At 40.8% G+C, this 19,452-nt stretch overlaps 2 protein-coding genes across 3 annotated transcripts in view; one reads left to right on the forward strand and one right to left on the reverse strand.

Moving 5' to 3' along the window:
• Positions 1–12,305, reverse strand: part of LOC138592494 (hyccin 2-like) — a 46,394-nt gene extending 34,089 nt beyond the window's left edge. For both annotated transcript variants that reach the window (XM_069663314.1, XM_069663315.1), the window contains exon 1: positions 12,167–12,305. The gene's annotated coding sequence lies outside the window, so the exon portion shown is untranslated. The remainder of the gene's footprint in view (positions 1–12,166) is intronic.
• A 1,009-nt stretch (positions 12,306–13,314) lies between these two features.
• On the forward strand, positions 13,315–18,995 carry LOC138592479 (CASP8 and FADD-like apoptosis regulator). Its single transcript, XM_069663298.1, has 10 exons — positions 13,315–13,538; positions 13,662–13,957; positions 14,040–14,145; positions 14,252–14,387; positions 15,403–15,449; positions 15,539–15,608; positions 15,787–15,836; positions 15,926–16,004; positions 17,294–17,789; positions 17,886–18,995. The coding sequence occupies exons 2-10, from the start codon at positions 13,665–13,667 to the stop codon at positions 18,013–18,015; spliced, it is 1,407 nt and encodes a 468-aa protein (XP_069519399.1). The 5' UTR covers positions 13,315–13,538; positions 13,662–13,664; the 3' UTR covers positions 18,016–18,995.
• The last annotated feature ends 457 nt before the right edge of the window (positions 18,996–19,452 follow it).

A 19,452-nucleotide genomic window follows, 5' to 3' on the forward strand; every position in this document is an offset into this window, starting at 1 on the left:
AAATGTGCATGACTCCTGCTCACTCCTCCTCCTTTAAAAAAATCATGGTTCTGTTACAATAAGGAGGAGAGAAAGCAGGAGAGATCTACATCAATGAAGCCTCTCTGAGGACCTTTCAAAGACTACCAGGCAAGTAAAAGAGACAACACCGTTTTTACTGTCTCTGAATTGCTGAACAAGCCAGACAGCATTTTGAAGGTGCCTCAAATCATACAATGGCTGCACTGTAACAAAAGAACATGCGTTTTCTACACATGATGAGGATTTTTCCAATTGTACTATGTCCTACTTTCTGGGTACAATAATGCATAATTAGCTGGAACTGTACTGTAATGAACTACAGTGTCTTTTCTCCCCACTTTGGCCCCATTTCACCCCAGAGCCTGCGTGTCTGGTAGCAACAATGCTCCGCAGTCAGCCGTCACTGTTAGCTAAATATGTCATACACCTAATGAGGCCTGCCGAATGACAATAAGCAAATTTTCCTTCAAGCGCCGCTCTTCCTCCGTGCCGGCCCTGCTCATTGTCCCGTGGCGAGGCTCACGAGGGAATAGGAGAGTGCCGGCCCATCCTGTTTACGGCACTTCAAACCCCAAACCACAATGACATTGCTGTACGCGCTGTTTAACGCTCAGATGGTGGAAGCCAAAGCCAACACGGGCTTTGGCTTCAAGACGGAGCTGTTCTTTGTGTTTAACAACAAACTGTCATAAATATTAAAGCTAGTAGCAGCCCTCACAGAATTACCTCAGAACTCAGCTGCTAGAAGTGACACCTCTTTAGTATAGTTAACAAAATTGAACACTAATTGTCGTGAATGTAATATGCATGAGACGGTTGCTATTTTAAGACTGCATTAGTTTAAGCTAGGTGGACCTAATAAACTAGCAACAGTGTTTTATTGTTGTACAAAAGAACCTGATAGTGAGCAAATTTGCTGCACATTTTTCTTTACAACAAATATTCAAGTATTTTTCTCATTGTTTGTCCAATCTTCAGCCTAGACTCAGCAAAGGACAGAGGGACACAACATCAGCATGCCAGCAGTGTAATTCATATCATTTTAACATGTTCACCCTCTTTGTTTAGCTTGTTGGGATGCTAACAGTTTGGAGTACCAAACCGCTCCTGAACATTTCCTGACATTTACAGGTGGGCTGCATGTGTAAACACAAACGGCTGAATTTTTGACCCCGACTTTATCCAGACTTTTTCCTGCAAGCCTCCTAGTAAAATGTCAGGTAGAAGTCGGGGGCAGCCGTTGTGTGAACGCAGCAGGAAAGACTCATTCATGACAAGCGAGTGACGGGGGGCAGAGGAGGGGGTTAATTTTCACCACATGCCTTCACCGGTCTGCTCTGACTGCACACAGCAGCTCTGTTTCTCACTCCCTGTATGTTTCTGACATTGAGCTGAGGGAAAACTTTGACCTGTTGGTAGCATCAAAGGAAAAGACTGCAAAAGATGCAGTCATTGTTTAAACAAGACTAGGTCAAAACCTAGTATGCGGCTGACCACATCAGGTCAGTGTGCGCTTTTGTGGGCAATGTGTTACAAGGACTGTCCTTATGAGGCCGATGATAATGTGTTTGAAAGCAGGCGCACGTTGCGGACGTAGGTGAGGACGGTGGACGAGCAGAGGAGGAGCAGCCCCGCCTACTCCCTGAAAAAGTGTCCAGAGCCGTATAGACTAAGGCTGTGTTCGAAATGTCGTACTATATACTACATGCTATATACTGCATAGTATATAGCATGTAGTATGGAGGAGCTTTTTAAATTCATTTTGCAGTCTGCTACGCCAGGCGGAAGTAAACAATACCTGCCGTTTCTTTAGCTAAAGCGCTTTCTGCTGGAAAGCTGCTGCTGTCTGTCATTTCAACTGCCGCTGTGACGTCCCAGCGCTTTGCATTGTGGGATACAGAAGGCGCAGTAGACTGGTCCGATGCATACTGGAGATTTTCTCAGAATCAGTACGAGATTGGGGTATTCTTGGCATACTGCACACTACATTTTGGCCAAATCAGTGCATACTGCTAGTATAGTATGGCATTTCGAACACAGCAAGAGAGTCGTGTCAGTGGAGGTCCAATATGCTCCATGATCCGCCATTGTAATGTCGCATCTCTCTCTCTACGGCTCTGAAAGAACCCGTCACTCAGTCAGTTAGTCAGTCAGTCACATACAGACCCATGTGTAGGGCTGACTCCAGCGATCAGCCAAATATGGAGTTACTAACAAACATATTGTTGCATTTTTTGTTGTAATATTTTCATGTCAATTCAACAAAAGTGTTACGTTTTTCTATCTCAGTATTTACGCAAAAAAATAAAAATAAAAACATTTGCCGTAACGTATCTTTTACACTGCCGCTAATTTATACATAACTGAGAAAAGGGCCATTGAGCTGCCCAGCCAGGCAGGTACAGAGTGTAACACGTGTCGATCTAACTACTAACTAATCTCACCCTGGTAGAGATTATTGTGACTGTGTGTCACCGCTAGAATCCAAAATAGCAACAGTTTGACATTCACTTCTTCAATGGCCAAACCACTGTCTGTAAGAGCATGTGCCATTTCTTCACCTGTCCGCTCCTCTGCCAGCTGTCAGGACGTACAGGACTGACACCAGCTGCAGCATGCTAATCAACATGCTGTGCAAGTCCATAAACAAACACTAGGAGCATGCTAATCAAGGCAGCTCTATGACAGACAGCTTGTGTGCTAATCCCACACTGCTGCTGTGTTCACTGTCTGTCTGTTTATCTGCATGTCAGCTTAACAAACCTGTTTACCGGTAGTTAGGGTGCTCATTAGGTTGAAGGCTTAAGTACGACGGATGATTATTATGATAAAATAAAGCTTTTCCAACGGGTGACACTTTGCAGCTTTTGCTTACATCTACACACTAAGTAGCTGGAGTCTTATTTCAAGTTACTACTAAATGGAGGGCACCCTCAAGCACCTTACAATGCTCATCAGTCATGACAGAGAGATGAATCGCGCGGGTATCCGTAACTAAGTGACTCATTAAACCAGTGTAAACAAACGCAAGGTTAGAGCCCTGAAAAGTACAAAGAACCACACAAAACAACCAAGACAGGAGAGGAGAGCGACAGACGCGGATTACTCACAGTTAGTGTGATAAGAACCACGGTAAAAACCAAAGCCTGACATGGGGTATCATGTTGGGGCTTTCCGATTAGCACTGCTGCCATTGCTACGTTACAGACAGGAAATAACAAGTAAAATATTTGAGAGGAAATGTAACAAATTTTCCACATTTCTGCAAGTGAGTGCTCTATCATGTGGGGAAATATCATTTGGAAGAGCAATAAGTTTGCTTCAGCGTCGTCATAACAAATGCAAATGCTGCAGCCGCATTAGTCAACATGACGTGTCAGGAGATTTCCATAATACTCCAGCTGAAGACGGTGTCAGTGTGCTGCAGTCGACCTCCAAACAAGTGGTGCGATCGCAACTACAGTCTCTCTCACCAGCACCACAGCTGAAAGCAGAATATTAATCACAATTTTGGCTTCCCACAGTTAAACAAACATGACTGATGGCGATATTGACGTTTAAAATGCGTGCTCCACCTGTAGAAAACTCAGCTGCATATCAAATAAAGCGCTCCCTTAACTAACTACAGCAAGGGGCGAAAGAGGGGTTTTTGGCAACAGAGGCTGGAGTTGGTTCCTTGCTGAAAGCTTCCTTTTTTTGTCTGTTTAGCTTTAACTGGCAACTCTGCATGAACCACCATCTGTATACTAATATTTGTGAGTTAAATTATCAGACTGCATTTAGGCACAACGTGATGCTATTAAATAAATGACAGACATTTGGCAGAGGAGGAATGATGGGAGTCAAAACTATCGGATTTTAGTCCCTGTTGATTCAGCAAAGCATGGACACAATGATGTCATTGCAGTTAGGAGCTTTACCTTATGATTCCCAAGTCTGAGGTGCATCAACAACAAATGGAAGACAACGTACATGAAAAAGAGCCCAAACTATAGATATGTTGAATTTTCCAGATGCATTTCTTTAAGGCCACAAAACAGGAATCATGAGACAGCGCTCAAGCAATATACTTATATTAGTCAATATGGGTGGGAACATGTTGTGTTGCATGATGTGGAGCATGTTTCTCTCCAATAGTGACGTGCGAGTCATGAGTCAATCGTTCGAAACATAGACTCTTTTTATAGACACGCGTCCTCACCCACTTTTTCAGCACACAATCACGGGAAAACGAGCGTTACAAACCCGCGAAATGACTCGCTTTACAATCAGAACTTGATCAATTAGGTCCAAAAACAATCAGAAGACCTAGAAGAGCTGCACAATTAAATTTAATCTCCATTAATGTTAGCGTAGTGCTAAAACGGAAGTTAGCCCGATCGGGTGACGGGAGTCTTTAGTGCATGTACTGCCTGGGCCGGTGGGGGATTCAAGCTCAACTCAAGTGACACTCTTGAGTGAGTGACTCATATAAACTCAAGTTAGTAAAAGAGTGGAACCTCCCATCTCTACTCTCCAACATGTGATTTCAAACAAATAACTACAAATGTAATAAGAGTCAAATTAAGAGCATGAGTGAACTACAATCTTAACCTGCATCAACAAATTAAATTACGAAAAAATGAAAACATGTGACGACAAATGTTCTGTATATGTGTGTGTGTGTGTCTGTATCTGTCTGTCTCAACTTCTCCTCTCTGTCCTAAATGAGCAGTGCCAGGTTTCAACAGTCCAACACTGGGGATTTTTCAAGGTCAGCTTAGCTCAGTCAGCCATGAATTATTGAGCTTGAGCAAGCTCTGTGCTGTGTTGTGTTTGCGCCACTTCTGACGCTGTCCCTCTTCTTTCAAGTTTGCTCTCTGTGACACACGGCAAACTAAATATCCAACGACGACGGTGGGCGAGGACTGTTTGTTGACCCCCTGTTTGGATATTTTCTTTGTGTTAAACCTCTTTAGCAGGCAGGTCGGATCACACAGGGTCAAATACAGAGACGGTTTCTTGTTGAAAGATGCTAATGCAAGGTGGCTGCAGGCAGTGAAAGGACTTAAAGAACTTTTTGTTTCCGTACTGTGTCAAGATGTCATGCAAAACATTAAATATTGGGATATGAAAATGTTTACTTTCTTAATTGAACCCAATATATCTGCTCCAATCAGAACATTTAAATTTAGACTAACTAGTAACCGAGTTACGTCCTCAGCTGTTTAAAATTCATGTTTACAGGAATCTAGGGTACATCCATGACCACTGTGAGTTCGGTTCCAGTCTGCCAATTTGCACATAAACACGTAGCACAGCCCAAATGCATATTAAGCACAAACATCTAACACATGCGTGTGCTAATTTTGCCTGCTCTCTGCCCAAGTGTTCCTCTAACACGCTGGATATGACGTCCTCAGGGGAATTTAACTCATCCTCTTCGGTGCGTTTGTGTTTGCAGATGGATAGTCGACATGAACAGACAGACACACAAACACACACTTCATCCAGACACTTTCCCTAGGTAGAGGGATTAACTCTAATACCTGACCACAGTGAACCAGTCGGCTGTAATCTCCATCCCTGCCTCTCTGAATCGTAACAAGAACCAGCCACTCACAGGTGTAGTAGGCCGTCTGCACAGGAATAGAATGGGGTTTATTAATAGCAACGACAGCACAGGGAAATTGCCCCTATTGCATGGTTTTCTGCACAGAATGATGATGCTTTAAATATTGGTAGGCCAACAGTTGCGCACCTCAGTGAGACACCAACTGACAGGAAGGACTTCTGGAGAGTAAAGGTCAAAAACAGGCAGTTCACAGAGTCAATACGCCCCTGTGTGAATCAATAATACTGCCCTGAGAACACGTGGACACACAAAAAAGGTAATACAGGTGATAAAAACTACAGATAATAACACAGGCATAAAGAAAGAGATAGAATAGAGACAAGGATGAGAGAGTGAAAGATTGGCCACTCTTTCCTCTCTCATCCTCTCCTCCTCTCTCATAGGCCGGGCACGGGGAACTGAGGCGTACGCACATCCTGGGCTAAAATTAGATCTGCTGCAGCTGCAGGGCCAGACGTGTTGGGATGGGCCCGTGTTGCAACTCGGTACACATGTACACACACACACACACGGTTCCACCAATTAGACAGGTCGAGCTACTACACAAACCAGCACAGGTGAAAGCCAACAGCCTCCTGCCTACTTCCCCCCTGATCAAACATACAAATGGCTTTAATGTAAATGTTGTGTGTTCACATTTACATACAGGATGAACACATGCACAAACAAACATGCTGGCTTGATTAAGGCCCTCCAGAGTGCGCCACACTAACTTCACCTGCACATAATAGCACTGCCAACAAGGAGGAACAACTTGCCTTATATACGCAGGTTGCATTCGCTTCAATTGAAGCATTTAGTTTGTGATCTTATGCAGAATAAATTACAACTGTTTTGTGCACAATGTGCTATAAAAAGCGTCATAATAAGAATGCACGTGTATAGACTGCAAGTGCAACATTTGTAGCGTCTTTCAGTAACACACTTTCAATGTAAACCTTACCATTAGCTGCACCCTGAAACAGGCTAACCAACTCTGACAGCATCAGCAAAATGTTACACACATTAAAAGCCTCACAAAGGGATGGACATGCAAAACAAGAGGCATGACATGGAGGAGGATGTTTTAATGAATGCTTGGGCAGTCACAAGTTCACTGACAGTTCAGACCGCAGACACATGACCGCTAATTCTGCAGTATTTAACACAGCTGCTGACAGCGTGAGCACGGTGTATGTGTGTGTGGGGGGGGAAGCAGCTGAGCGTTTAACTTTACTCCAGAGAAACGGAGGAAAACGCTGCACTGCCATATAAGCCGCTCAGCCCTCCCGCTAACAATGGGCCACCTTGAGCTTTCGTGACATGCCAAGACCACTGCACACAGCCCACAGGCTCCGAGATCCAAAGCCAGCATGACCAAAGGATCAACAAGAGGAGGGGGAAAAAAACAGAGGAGAGTGGGTGCTAATACACCACGACCTCAGATGATGGAGGGAGGCTGCGAAACCTGCTGAATACCAAGAAAAATCAAAGCAGAGAGCTTGGCCTCTCGCTACTTCCTCCCCACCCCAGGGACTCATAATAGCTGTTAAATCAAATTGTTTCCTACAGTTTGAGAAGCAACAATAATGTGGCAGTTTTGGCTCCATTTTTCCCCCACTGCGGCAGACATACAGATATTAAACTAGCTGGACAATGGCAGAGTTCTGATAGCTGCTAAAGCCAAGCTAATACACATTAGGCATTGAGTTGTTGCCAGACTTTGGCTCGTCAATGAAACACTTAGTCACCAAAACAATATAATTCTGCAACGCAAGCTGTTCCCTCCAGGCATTTGACTGAGTTTTGACTGATCATATTTGTTCAGTAAGGTTGCATAATTTTAGAAACACACCCTCGCCCTTTTCCGCAAAGAAAGCCTCACCAAATGTAAGAAGACACATCTCTCACAGCTTCAAAGCCACCATTGTCCTTCTGTGTCTTCTCCATCATATCCCAAAACAAATAACTGGCAATAATGGAAAGGCTCCCGGAATCAACCGGGCTTTGGCACCTGTTCAACTTTAGACGGGCGCTGAGTCGTGACCAGCAAGCTGAGCAGGAGAGCAAGGAGAGTCGATCTACGGGGAGGTAAAGCCCAGCAGAGAGCTGTGGTGCTGAGAGGATGATGACCTATCTGCGCTAAAACAAACAGAACATACCGTCATAGTCATACACAGCACAACATTAAGGTGCCTGTCAGTCTCATGTAAATTGTGGGTAACAGTCTTAAGTAATAACATGAATAGATTGGACTCCTTCAAAATGCCTTATGCGATTTCTTAGTATATATGTATAAAAAATCATAAAATAACTAGCAAGAGGCTCTCATATAAACAAGTATATTTCTTCCACACAATCATTAGCTTGTTCATAGTGTGTAAAACATGTGTGATGTTCAACTACTGTAGCCATTTTGACCTCTGGGTCTCTGCTACAGAGTGACAGGGTGGGTCATTTGCAGGCTCTAGCTTCTCTGCTGCTTTTCTACAAATTAAATACTCTGTGGTTTGGTACCATTGGCCGGATACAGATCTAATCGATACATCACATAAATGTTATTCATCTGGTTTTTTATTTTGTATTACGTGTAAAAGATGCAGTTATATTTTTAGACAATATCACTTGTTGCTATTCGGAAAACGCAAGAAAAATGTGAGGTATCAACTTGGGCTACTAAAAACTGCCATAGATATTTGAATTAACAACTAATCAACTAATACTTGAAAAAGTAATCTAAAGATACCCAGACAAAGGTAGGAGTAAATTAGTTAGTGCCTTTGAAATGATAACTTATAATACATAAATTAAAAGCTATGTTAATTCTATGTGTATCCGACTAATGATTGCATATATAGATGGATCAGAATAGCCCTGTGATAGGCGCTGCCATCTTGCGATGATGACGTCATTTGGAGCCAGAGCTGTAGCCACTTCCACTAACCAAAACACACACTTAACTTATTGAGAAAAAACCCGGCAAAGCTCCCGCACATTGGAGTATTTAACAGCAGAACAGCTTCTTGTGTTGGTCTGAAGCAACTTCAATGACTGTAGTGATTGTGTTAGTTACGTCTCCTCTCGACGATCTACTCTGCTAATCCGGAACAGATCGGCTGCAGGAGCCGGATTTGTCAACAGAGCTGTCAATCATCCTTTTTACAGCATCAAATAACTAATTTAAAATAATCTTGTAGGAAAAAATGAGCACTTGGATGTAAATCAGCAGGATAATAACTAACTGTGACAGAAACCATGTTTAAAAAAAAAAAGTAGCCTATTTGGCGTGTATTTTGATTTTATAGTTTGACTCATGTCCCATCTGTTAACATGGAGGAGGCGGGCTTTATGACCAATACTGCAGCCAGTCAGCAGGGGGCGCTCGAAAATGTTTTGCCTTCACTTTTAGGGAGCTGGCACGTCTTCCATCTTTTTATACAGTCTATGTATCCCACAGATGAAACTTGGCTAAAATATTTGCTGAAAATCAGCTATTAACTATGTCCAGTAAAGAATGGTGGATTAAAGGTTAACCATTTCATCTGTAAGCACGGACTAGTGTTAATAATAAACTGCACTCTCTGAAATCAACTGCTCGTACTGTTCGGCAGAACAGTGACAACAAAGTCTTCCACCACTTCCATGGGAACCAGTTATCTCCCCCTCAGGGATAATACAGTTAATCTAACCTAATCAAAACATTCACACATGTCCAGCAAAGCCAACGATCCACTGATGCCAGCAGAGTGTAGCAGCACAGGCCACTTTTCATTTGTGAAACCACACGTAATCTTCGGTCACATGCCAACTACTGTCAAACCACATAAACAAAGACAAAGTTTGAGCTACAGCACAGTTCAAGAATGTGCCACAATGTGTTGTCTCCTTAGAGAGATTAGGGATACACTGGCAACAAGCACAGGTGGTCTTTCAGTAGCTTCCGTTTCAAGCTAACATGCTAATAATTTAATGTCTCTAGCTTCTAAAATATCAGGATTTGATGCTTTTCTTTTTTATATCATGCAACTGGTTTGTGTGGCCCAAAGCCATTTCAATGCAGGAAATATAACAGGCATTTTTCACTGTTTTCTATTGTATCGACTAAAAAATTATTTGTAGCCCAATTCACAGGTAATGTGACGAAGCATCAGCCCCCCTCCTGACATGCATTCCGCAGGACTGCCTGGATGGGAATACCATTAGCTCGGGCAATATATCCTGTGATTCCCAAATTGTGTTGCAATCAGTTGTGAGAGCATTGATTCATTTACAAACAAGAGAGTACAAACACATTATGCTGCTCCACCTCTTTGGAGTCCCCAGAGGAACAGTATGAACTCGTGTTTGGCTGACGGAGAGACAAGGCTCTGAGCAAGGAGGGGGGCCTGAGAGAGAGAGAGACATACTGTACATCATAGAGAAAGCCAACATGCAGACAGACCTCATACCTGGCAGTGCAGTGAGTCAGCAGCAACACAGCTCTCCCTGCATGCCAAGCACATATCCAGCTGATTGTCAAGATTGTCTGCTCCAAAGAAAGAGTCCACTGAAGAACATCAAGATGAGATTTTGATGCTGATAACCACAAACAACACCAAATACCACAGTCAGTTAAAGAAATGCTGGATAACCAATGTCTCCTGAGCACGACTGTGAGGTTTCTCATTTGCTGGCCTTGACAACAAACATGGCAATTCAGATTTTCTCATCTGGAAGAGGAGGACGAGCAGGGGGCTGGCTGCCTGTGTGATCCTCTGGCTCTGTGGGAGCGAGTACAGTGGAAAATAGTCCCCACTGCTAATCCATGGCAGGCTAATTACAGCTTTGATCCCTTAGGCGTGTGCATCAGCACAGGTGGGAGGGGACACACTCTGGGGCTCAATACAGTTACAGTTAGATTTGCTTTGGTTTAAAGCTGTCTCAATAAGCTCACATCTGCTGCAGATATGTGTCTAAAAACAACATTGACAGCACATGGCTCCATAAAGCACAGAGTTTGAGAAGTGAATTCAAAAACTCCATAAATAAAAAGATCTGATACATTTTAAGGCTCATGAAGGAACGTGGGCTGAGAAAGCTACCATTTATACCACCAAGGAATATAAAAAAAACTCACCTCCTGGAGACAGAGACACAGATTAAGTGGGTAAATGGAGTTCCTGTCTAAAATAGACCGCAGCTCTGATGATAGCCTAGTCCCAAAACACACGATGGCAGACAGAGCAAAGGAGGAGGAGAGAGGAGGATGAGCAGCAGCTGGCATGGAATTATCTGGATCTTTAGCTCTATATATTTGCCCATGACGCCATTATTTGAGGGGTAGTATACTTAACATGACCAATATCACTTCAAGCAGCTTTCACGTGACTTACTGAAGAAAAGATAAACTAGGCACACATAAACTGGCTTGGCACAGCAAAGAGGGATTATAATGATGTTGTCATTATGTTGCTGGTAACTCTGAGCAAGATTTAGTGTATATCACAGTATTGGGAGAAGACTGAGACCCTCTCCAGACAAAAGGTGCAGCTGTAGGCACTAGGCTTGAAAACAGCTAAAAAGATCAAATGTTTCTGGGTGAAACTGGATATGCACTGTGCACTGTGCACTCTTACCTTTGTTTACTATGGCAACTGTAAATAAACACGTCTTAGATATTTGTGAAACCCGACATTGCTAACCACATTAACCTGTGCAAACGTGTGCACATACATCTAAATGTAGTGGTCATGTAAATGAACATGGTGTGATGAGTAGCTACTAATCAGCAAGAAAACTAATGTAAAAAACAAAACAAAACAGTTTATTCTTCACCAACCTCTCAAGCCAATATGCGTTACTCAACAGAATCAGACCCAACCCATGTTATCTTTATTTACTTCGTGAAAGACGAATTAAATGAAAGTCAGAGTTGCTATTGGCAATTAAAAAGTTACAACTAATGCCTTAAAGAGTGCAAATTGACACTTCCGCTAATAATTTTCAGAATAAAACAATTTTTGAACATACAAGCTACTGCGTTAATGTGGATTTCAACCTTAAATGTCACAGAGGAAAGGGTGTAAATATATATTCCAGACCAAATGTGCAGAGGTTAACGTCAAGAAACAACCTATGTGCTGTTTAACCTTCCAGCTAGCTTAAATGTTGTCTGAATGGTTCTACGCAGCTGTTAGTTAACTGCTAACGAGCTAACGTCTGTTCTTACGTTGCCACGACAGCTTCAACCTGTACGTCAACGTTAGCTACCTTAGCTTGGCTTGCACGCCGTTAGCGTTCCTGCTCTAGTCAGCAGCTGTTGGACATCCTCATCCTTATTTATCACCAGTCGTGACCAGGCCGAAGCGGCTGACTGCCTGGCTCCAACGCTGGAGCATCTGCTCTGTGCCCGAGCTAAAGACAGTTAACACTTAAATCTGCACTGGCCCTCACCGCGGGTTTAACTTACATCAACACAACAGTGCTGATGATGTTCCAAGTCACCAGCAGCCCTTGGCTGCGACTACCTGGAAAATCCTGTGTGTTACAGCCATAAGGTAATGACAAACTCACCTTAACTGAAGCTGGTTATGGCAATGGCACGCGGTGACTGTGTCGGGGAAGTAGGGAGGTATTCACCCTGAGCGGTCACCCCGTTCGAGTATCTTTCCTCTAAATGGTCCCTCTCTCAGCGAGCTGCACCTCCGTATGATCTCCCCACACTGCAATGGTGCTCAACAGCGGGACCAGCGATTGGCCAGAGTGAGCGGAACTCGGTGCGCTTTGGTAAGCAGAAAGCACAGGCGACCTGCAGGGGGAGCAGCCGTGATGCCTTTAAAGGCTGTCGGAAAACTCAGAGTCATGCTTTGAGCGCACTTGTGCATTTACTCACAGTAAAGAAACTTTAACAACCTGATTTTACTGCATGACGGATTGAGTGTGAATCAAAAGTAGAGGAGCATCGCAAAGAAAAGAATATGAAATGAAAAATAGGAGATAGTACAAATAAAAAAGTATTAAAGTAAAAACATAAACATTATCTTAAGAGTCCCAAATTTGTAATGCCTATGTTTTATTGGTGATATGAACAACTCGCATTTCTTCATACAAATACTGTAGAAACAGTATGTTACATGATCACTCTCCCATGCGGCCAACAAAATTATAAACAAATAAACTTGTATACCATGCCAGAGAGAGTGTAAAGAAAGAAACTTGTTTTGCTAAATTTTTTTGAAATATTACTGGTGTTAATATTGTTGTATTTTAAGATATTATATTTATTGCTTTTCAGTAATGTTCCCTTTAAAATGGTTTATTATATGTAAGTAATGGCTTTCTAAATGGTTCAAAATTTCTCTATAGATCAGTAATAAGCCATTTATAATAATACATACCAGGCTGTGAAAAGTCCCACTGGCTAAATGGTGTTCATCCTATCGTTTTTGTTAAAATAGAGTTAAGGCTACATGATATGAATCCATACACAAATGTTGATGGGTTCCTCTCTCTCGAATACGCTATTTAATCTGCAGTTGTAAACCCCACATGTGATTAAGTCATTAACAAATTGTTTAAGTCCAATAGGTCGAAGTTTTAACAAATTGTCTAAGATGCTATCTGCCGCCACTGGTTTTGTGCCTTTAAGGGGGTTTTCTCTTATCAAAGCACTACCGCTTTTATACTTTCACTTTCTCTATTGCAGCTATTGTGCAGTTTTATTTAACCTAGAAGAATTTGCTTGTTATTACGTACCTATTTCGGAATCAATAGTGCATATCTATACATTTGTCAAGGGAGCAGTTCAGCGAGCTCGACGAAAAGGACTGTCGTGTGCATTTTTGCATAAAAAGGGTACTTCCCTAATCGCAGTTTTAGTTGTGCGTCATCTTTCCAACGTGTTTTTTTTTCATTCCACTTGTAAGAAGAAGTAAGAAGACGGAAGGTAGGTTAATTCATTAATCCTCTCAGTTACTGACACATTCATTGTCATATTTAGTTTATTTAGAACACGTTGTTGCTTTTGGTGAATCACCATTTAATTGCTTTCGCCTTTCCTCTACCAAAGTCCATGGCTGTTCCAGACCAACATCAGCTCCAGGTAATAAATAATATAGCAGAGGCTCTCAATAGCTGTGAACGCAGGAGGCTCTTGTACCTGTGTGGAAGTTTGGACACAGATCACACTGAGGCATGTGTGAAGGAGATGCTGTCGAAAGTGCTACGGCAGGAGAGAGGTCACCTGCTTCTGAAGGAGCTAATGGTGCGGCTGAGACGGTTTGATATCCTGAGGAAGGTGTGTAAAACCAGCAAGGATGAGATGGAGAGGACTCTGATGTACAGGCAGTGTCTGCCACGATTCAGGTAAGACATGTCTCGTATATTGTATTCATCAAAGTTGGCATACCTATGCCTCTCAAAGTAATAAGGGCTTTCTTTATTGTAGGGTATTGATGGCTAATATAAGTGAAGATATGGGCAATGATGATCTGGACAGTGTGAAGTTTTTATTAAGCAGCACATTGCCACGTGAGAAGTTGGAAAAAGCAATGGTAATGTTCGGTTTTGCTATTACTTGATGAATTTTTTAAGGGGAATTTGCAGTGTTGACTTTCACAGAAACCTAACTTCCCCATCTCTCTTTCTCTTCTGCAACAGAATTTCCTGGATGTGATCATGGAACTTGAGAAGCTGGACAAAGTTTCACCTGAAAGTGTCGACTTTGTAGAGGACTGTTTAATGAACATAAGCAGGGTGGACCTAGCGAAAAAAGTGATTACCTACAAGGCTACAGGTGAGATGGAGTTTTCTTGCACCTGTTGATACCTGAATGTTAAAAAATCCTCATGTGAGCGATGTAACATTTGTACTACATGTGAATACATTATCAGGACTAGAATTAAGCAGAATGTAAAAATGAAAATGAATGAATTACATTTTTAAGCATGTGAGTCATAACAGTGGGTTGACCATGATGTAAGACAGAACCACCCACATAACACACTGCCAGTAAGGTCGAAAAAAGGAAAGTTAATCATGCTTTACACAAAAACAGAATAGAAACCTAACATAAAAGCAACCTCTACTGCATCTTTTTATCAGTGAGAATGGCCAGCTGTGTTTTTTATTTCCCAGATTATGATGATAAGAATGATATGAAACAAAATTCATTTTATTTTCTGTTTCATTTAACTGTAAAGCATATCTTTAACATTTATACTTGACGTTATTTTACCTGATTTAAATTGTTTTAAACTCAGTATTTATTACAAGTTTTCAAAAATTCCTGTCATTATTTTTTTTAGTTTAAACATCAACAAACAAACTTGCTTTTTGTAACTTTAAAATGTAAGCTTTTCCAGTCTGCAATCTGCTTTGTCAAAGTCTCGTTACAAAGTACTTTAAGTGTTGCTTTTGTACCTTAGTGTATATTTACTTGTTGGCTGACTGCCGGAGTCAGCCCTACACATCTGTCTGTATGTGACTGACTGACTGACCGACTGACTGAGTGAGTGACGGTACTTTCAGAGCCATAGAGAGAGAGATACAACATTGCAATGGCGGATCATGGAGTATATTGGCCTCCACTGACGAGGCTCTGGATACTTTGTTCGGGGGAGTAGACGGGGCTGCTCGTCCGCTGCTCGTCCGCTGCCCTCACCTACATCCGCTGCTCACACCTGCTTTCAAACATATTGGCCTCATAAGGACAGTTCTTTTAACACATTGCCCACAAAAGTGCACATTGACCTGGTATGGTCAGCTACATACTAGGTTTTGACCTAGTTTTGTTTTTCTGTCTTTAACAGTTGCAACACATGGACATTTGCCTCAGCAGCAAAGGTGCAGACCTCCTGTGAGTATAAACAGTATGACAAGTTAACTATTATTAATTAACTTAGGACTTTTTTTAAATTAACTTTTTAAAAAACTTCTTCTCTTTAGCCTCCATTCACTGCTTCAAACAGTTCCCACACTCTTCAACAAGCAACACAAGGACAGTCCCTCCACAGTGGTAAGACAGGCTACATATGAGCAACTTCAAAGATATTTATATGTCAGATACACTGTAAATTAAAACTTATATTTGTCATGGGGCTTTATTGCTGACCTTTAAAACAGTTGGAAAGCCCCAGGCCACTCACTGTATTTCACTTTGATTCTTATATGATTGTATTACTCTTTGTCATCAGCACCAAAGAGCTTACCTGTGACTGTCTGCAGAGAGCAGAACTGTCAGGAGGTAAGGTGCCATTTTTCAGCATATTATATTTTTGAGTGTGTTTAACTACTTAAATGCACTAATTCTTTGCCTGTAACTTTGTATTACAGAGTGAACTCGACTGGTACAAATTTAACACCAATCCCAGAGGGGTTTGTGTCATCATAGACTGCGTGGGTAATGACGGAGGTGAGAGGAAATGTTCATATCTGTTCTAAGTAAACGCACCAATACCAGTTTAAAAAAGAAAGTCCTGCATTTAAAATCATAGTTAAGTAAAAGTAAAACAGTATAATCAGCAAAAGGTACTTAGAAAAAGTAAAAACATGTTTTGCAGAAAAAAGCAGTGGGGCTGGTTTAAACTACTTTATAGGAAGTTAGGTAGTTTCTACCAGTGGTTTCCAACCAAGGGGGAGGGGCCACCTTCTCACATCGATAGATAGATGTACTTTATTGATCCCAAACAGGAGAATTGGGGGTGTTACAGCAGCAAGTCATCAAAGCAAAAAACAGAGCACTGGGAAAAATATAAATACAAAGTAAATATAAATATACAGTAAGCATACCATAACACTACAAGATAGAAATATAAACATTATACCATTATAAATACATTGTACCATACTAAACTAAATATGTACATCTCAAGAAACTATATTATACGAGCTATACTATTCTAAATATGTACATCTATATAGTTTAGGATGTACATATGTATAAACTATACTAAATATGTACATCCTAAGCTGTACTATACTAAATATATGTACTCCTCAAGAAAGTATACTATTCTAAATATGTACATCCTCAATTCAATTCAAACAACTTCATTAATCCCTCCAGGGGCAATTGGTTTGGAGCAACTTATACACAAAAACCATAAGAAAACACGGCAACATACAGACAACAATAAACTATACTATAATAAATATGTACATCCTAAAGTAAACTTTATTAAATATGTACATCATAAAGTATACTATAGTACATATGTACATCCTAAAGGACACTATACTACATATGAAGGCTACATCCCAAAATGTACTATACTACATATGTACATCCTAAGTATAATATACTAAATATGTATATCTTAAAGTAAACTATACTAATATGTAAATACTAAACTATACTATAGTGCTAGTCACATGGTGAAGCTCAGGATTATTATATGATAAATTGGAGGTCAAGAAAGAAGAAACTACAAAACTACTTCTGCTACAAAAATTTGTACTGATGTTCATTTTTTCCTGTTGTGAAAAAATAGACATTTTTTAACTTGAAAAGTTCTATTAAGGAAAACATGTTATACGTTTGAAATATTAAATGAATATCTGGGTGTTAACAGTTGGTTGTACAAAAAAGCAATGAAAAGAAAGTTAGTAGCAGCCCTAGTCAAATAAGGGCTTTTCAAATGTCACTTTAGTCCCTATATCATGACAAAACTTAAATTCCGGTGTCATCTTTCCACCCCTCAGACATGTTGGAGCAGACATTCAAGGCTCTCCACTTCAACGTCTTTCTCCACAAGTGGCTGAGTGTGGGTGGCATCCTCTCTGCTCTCCGAGACACATTCAGACGTAGAGAGAACCTTCAAGGCGACGGCTTTGTCTGTTGCATCATTAGCCGGAGTACGACAAACCACCTCCTGGGTACAGACTTGAATGTTTCAGGTCTACAGTTGGACAGCATCAGGCGTCTTATCAATGCTGAGTCATGCCCCATGCTGGCTGGCAAGCCCAAACTCTTCTTCATCCAGGGGTACAGCGTCTCTGAGGATCAACCTGCTGCCAGGATGCAGCACCGGGATGAGGACCTGGAGACAGATGGGATGTCCAGATGTGATGTCATACCTACAGACGCAGATGTGTTCTGGAGTCACTGCTGGACAGATGAGGGTCAGCTGGTGCAGGGATACCACCGCTCTGTTTACCTGAAGGCTCTGACAGAGGCCCTACTGAAAGGTCAAAGGAGGTACAGATAATGCACCTTCTGTTTAGCATCTCACATTTTCTATACAAGCTATAGATTTTAAAAGCTGTAGACTAATCTATTGTTTGTCTTCCTCAGGAAAACACACATTGTTGATGTTCATACCGAAGTGAATGGGGCAATCTTTGAACACAACCAAAGGAATCCTGGAGCGAGATACAACTTTGACTTAAAACACACTCTACGGAAAGATCTTTACTTACAGTAGAACATTTATCTCCATTACTTTCTTTAAACTCTCATTACTGTCAGTAATGTATCTGTAATACATATAGTATAGTCCTTGCCAAAGAAGAACATTTGTTTAGTGTGTATACGGTGACACCTACTGGTTGTGCTAACTCAAAACAATTCTTTTTACAGAGTTCAATATTATGTGTCTTAAAGCTTAACTGGTTGTTTTAATATGTATTTATTTTATGCTTTGAAATGTTCTTTGAATTTTTTTTTGGAAGATTTATTGTCAAATTTTTGTTACAGACATACAAATGCACAAAATAAGCCCCTACTTCCAAAACCAAAAACAGGAAGTTGCTTCAAACACCACAGCCAATTAGAGCCTCCCATTAGAAACAAATGTAATTTCAAGCAATGCTAAAAAACGTCCAAAGTCCAAAAGTTGTATGAAGTAGAAGAAAACTCTGTATCTTTAAATTATATCCAACTTGCTTTGTATGTCATCGTATGTTAACATATTTTCAGTATTGAAGAATATATGTGAATAACTCTTTTCCGTCCTCTTACAGTGCAGCTAATATTATGCGCAGGTTATAGTTTTATATTTCTTTATTTAATATATCACCCTTATAGAAATGTGAAAGTAATTTGAGATGAAGAAAACACTAGATTTGATTTGTTCTATATATTTATTTCTTGTACTTACTTACTGTATTAATGCATTAATTCATTTTTATACTGATTTTGCTTTTCATTCTGATTTATCAATTTTCCTGGCTTTGTCTAGTAAATCATTCTTTAACTTGTTTTAGAAATGTGTAAATGAAAGTACTCATATTTAATATAATTACAGATATTTTTTATTCCGTACATAAGCACATTCTAGGCACCACTTTAATCTCTCTGCGGGCTGCTAGCATTTCATATACATTGAAGTGTAAGTATATGATAATAGTTTGAATTTCATTTCATTATGTTTGGCACTGGTCTTTCATTTCACACATGTCAACAATGCAGTAAAATATTTAAAATCAAAATATAGTGATCAATATGTGGGTCACATGATGTCTTTTCTGAACTTAATTTGAGTTCAGGAGGCTGGAACACATTTGTAAACCTCCCAGTGTCAAGTCATGACTGTACATGATCTGCTCACATTTCTCCTTTGGCCTCTGCAGCCCTCCTTCACTCCATCTTCACTTCTAAGTCCATATTACTGTAAGGGGTGTACAGCCAAACTGCTGCTGAATTATTGACAAATAACTGTTACGCTCATGCACCAAGGTGCACGTCACACAACCTTTTCTGCTCTTAAACACCTGATTTTAATTTCAAAACTAACTTTATACACTCATATACACATCAGACCTATTTCACTTTAACTTGCACTAATTGCTTCAAGACATTACATTTTTGCTCAATTTACCAACCACACTCTCACATTTCAACACTTTCATTTTAATACTGG

The sequence above is a fragment of the Semicossyphus pulcher genome, unplaced genomic scaffold (genome assembly GCF_022749685.1).
Source record: "Semicossyphus pulcher isolate SPU_LCO1_2020_fin unplaced genomic scaffold, fSemPul1.0.p SCAF_15, whole genome shotgun sequence".
Classification (NCBI taxonomy): Eukaryota; Metazoa; Chordata; class Actinopteri; order Labriformes; family Labridae; genus Semicossyphus; species Semicossyphus pulcher.

Bases quoted from the DNA above. Each gene is read 5' to 3' on its own strand.
- LOC138592479 (XM_069663298.1), top strand. From the start codon at position 13,665: ATGGCTGTTCCAGACCAACATCAGCTCCAGGTAATAAATAATATAGCA. The intron at 13,958-14,039 runs GTAAGACATGTC...TCTTTATTGTAG, and splicing joins CAGTGTCTGCCACGATTCAG to GGTATTGATGGCTAATATAA. The intron at 15,609-15,786 runs GTAAGACAGGCT...CTTTGTCATCAG, and splicing joins AGGACAGTCCCTCCACAGTG to CACCAAAGAGCTTACCTGTG.